The sequence below is a fragment of the Entamoeba invadens genome (assembly GCF_000330505.1).
Source record: "Entamoeba invadens IP1 unplaced genomic scaffold scaff_1105074725041, whole genome shotgun sequence".
In the NCBI taxonomy this organism is placed as follows: domain Eukaryota; phylum Evosea; order Mastigamoebida; family Endamoebidae; genus Entamoeba; species Entamoeba invadens.
Genome location: NW_004443744.1, coordinates 1 through 1,700, shown reverse-complemented (window position 1 = coordinate 1,700; position 1,700 = coordinate 1). Strand labels below are relative to the sequence as shown.

The 1,700-nt window shown below is 31.4% G+C and overlaps 1 protein-coding gene across 1 annotated transcript; it reads left to right on the top strand.

The window, feature by feature from the left end:
• Positions 1-30: 30 nt before the first annotated feature.
• On the top strand, positions 31-606 carry EIN_196710 (serine/threonine protein kinase HT1, putative; the record flags this gene model as incomplete). Its single annotated transcript, XM_004261275.1, has 1 exon — positions 31-606. One exon carries the CDS (start codon positions 31-33, stop codon positions 604-606), a length of 576 nt encoding a protein of 191 aa, XP_004261323.1.
• Positions 607-1,700: the final 1,094 nt, after the last annotated feature.

Genomic DNA, 1,700 nt, shown 5'->3' with positions numbered 1-1,700 from the left:
GGCGCTGTATTTATACCAAATAAAGTGTGTATGGTTACTGAATATGCACAATTTGGAAGTTTGAAGGATTTGATAAATCACAAAAATTCAAAAGAAGTTAATATGCAAATTCGTGTTAAAATGATGTTGGACGCTGCTAAAGGTATTTTGTATTTACACTCAAACGGGATATTACACAGAGACATCAAACCAGACAACATTCTAGTGTTTTCACTTGATGTGAATAACAAAGTCAATGCAAAATTAACAGACTTTGGAGCAAGTCGAAATATTAATATGTTAATGACGAATATGACATTCACAAAGGGAATTGGTACACCAAAGTACATGGCACCTGAAGTCTTAAACAAAGAGAAGTACAAAAAGGCGGCTGATGTGTATTCATTTGCTATTACAATGTATGAGTGTTTTACGTGGAGTGACGCATTTCCAAAGGATGTCTACAGATATGCGTGGGATATTGCAGACTCGGTGTGTTATGGCAAGCGCCCTGATTTAATGATGCTGACTGAAAAACAAAAAGAAGTTGTTGTTAAGGCGTGGCAACAAACACCAAAAGAAAGACCTGATATTGCGATGGTGATTAAACAATTGGAATTGTTGTGATATTTATTAAATGTGTGCTTTTTTGTTTAAGGATTTTTGTTTAATAAGTAGTTATAGAATGACTTTTGTTTAAATCGTTTTTTTATATTATTAAAATGATTATTTTGTAATTTTTTTTGAATATTTTCGGGAAATATATTGTTATTTTTTGTTTTATTATTGTTTTTAATCCAATTATTAAAAATACCAACTTTTTTACATATGTTTTACATTCCTTGTATTTCACAACAACAATTTGTTATTCAAAATTATCAATCCACACTTCCAAATTTGTTTGTTCAAAATCAACTTGTTGAACTATCTAAAACTGTTGAAATACAAGAAGAAACATATTTATCACAATTTGATACTACGGTTTGAGTCAACATAACAACAATATTAAGCACAAGTGGAACATATTTGCCCGTTGTTAATGATTGTGTGTATTATAAAGACGGAACTTCACATGATGTTTTTAAATGCAGCCGTTATTCCAATGACTGTAAAGTTATAATTAGCATTGTTGAATTTTAACTAAACTAAAATTGGAAACGAAACGCAATTTATTTCTAACATACAGGAGGCAGAATAATTACTTGACAAAGAATAAATTGAATAACAGAAAGATGATTGGCCAAAATGCCCAATTAACGATTTTTGGTTAGTTGTTTTAGGTTTATTTTTCGGAAATTACCACTTATTCTATTTTTATAATTAGAAATTACTTGACAAAGACTAAAAACAGCGTTTTTTTTCCAAAAACAAAAAATGGAACTGAACTCGATTAAGAAACGTCTTTTCGAACAATTCAGTTCTGGATTTCCTCCAATTCGCCAATTGTGAGTTTGAAAGGCTCGAGACTCTATTTAATCGCGTCAATGTTACTGCCGTAGACTTGGTGATCTCCATGGTATAATACGTGGGAGTTGTCACAAATATTGGCAATTTAAATTTTTAGAATGGAATGTGTTACCCCAAGTTTCCCGATAACTCGATCTGCTATAACAATTCATTGATATGACTGACCAACACCGAAGTTTCAATTGAAGAAAAAAGCATTCTTACTCTTCCTTTACAAATCAGATACGGTAACTGTCGCTATTTTATCGGGCGGA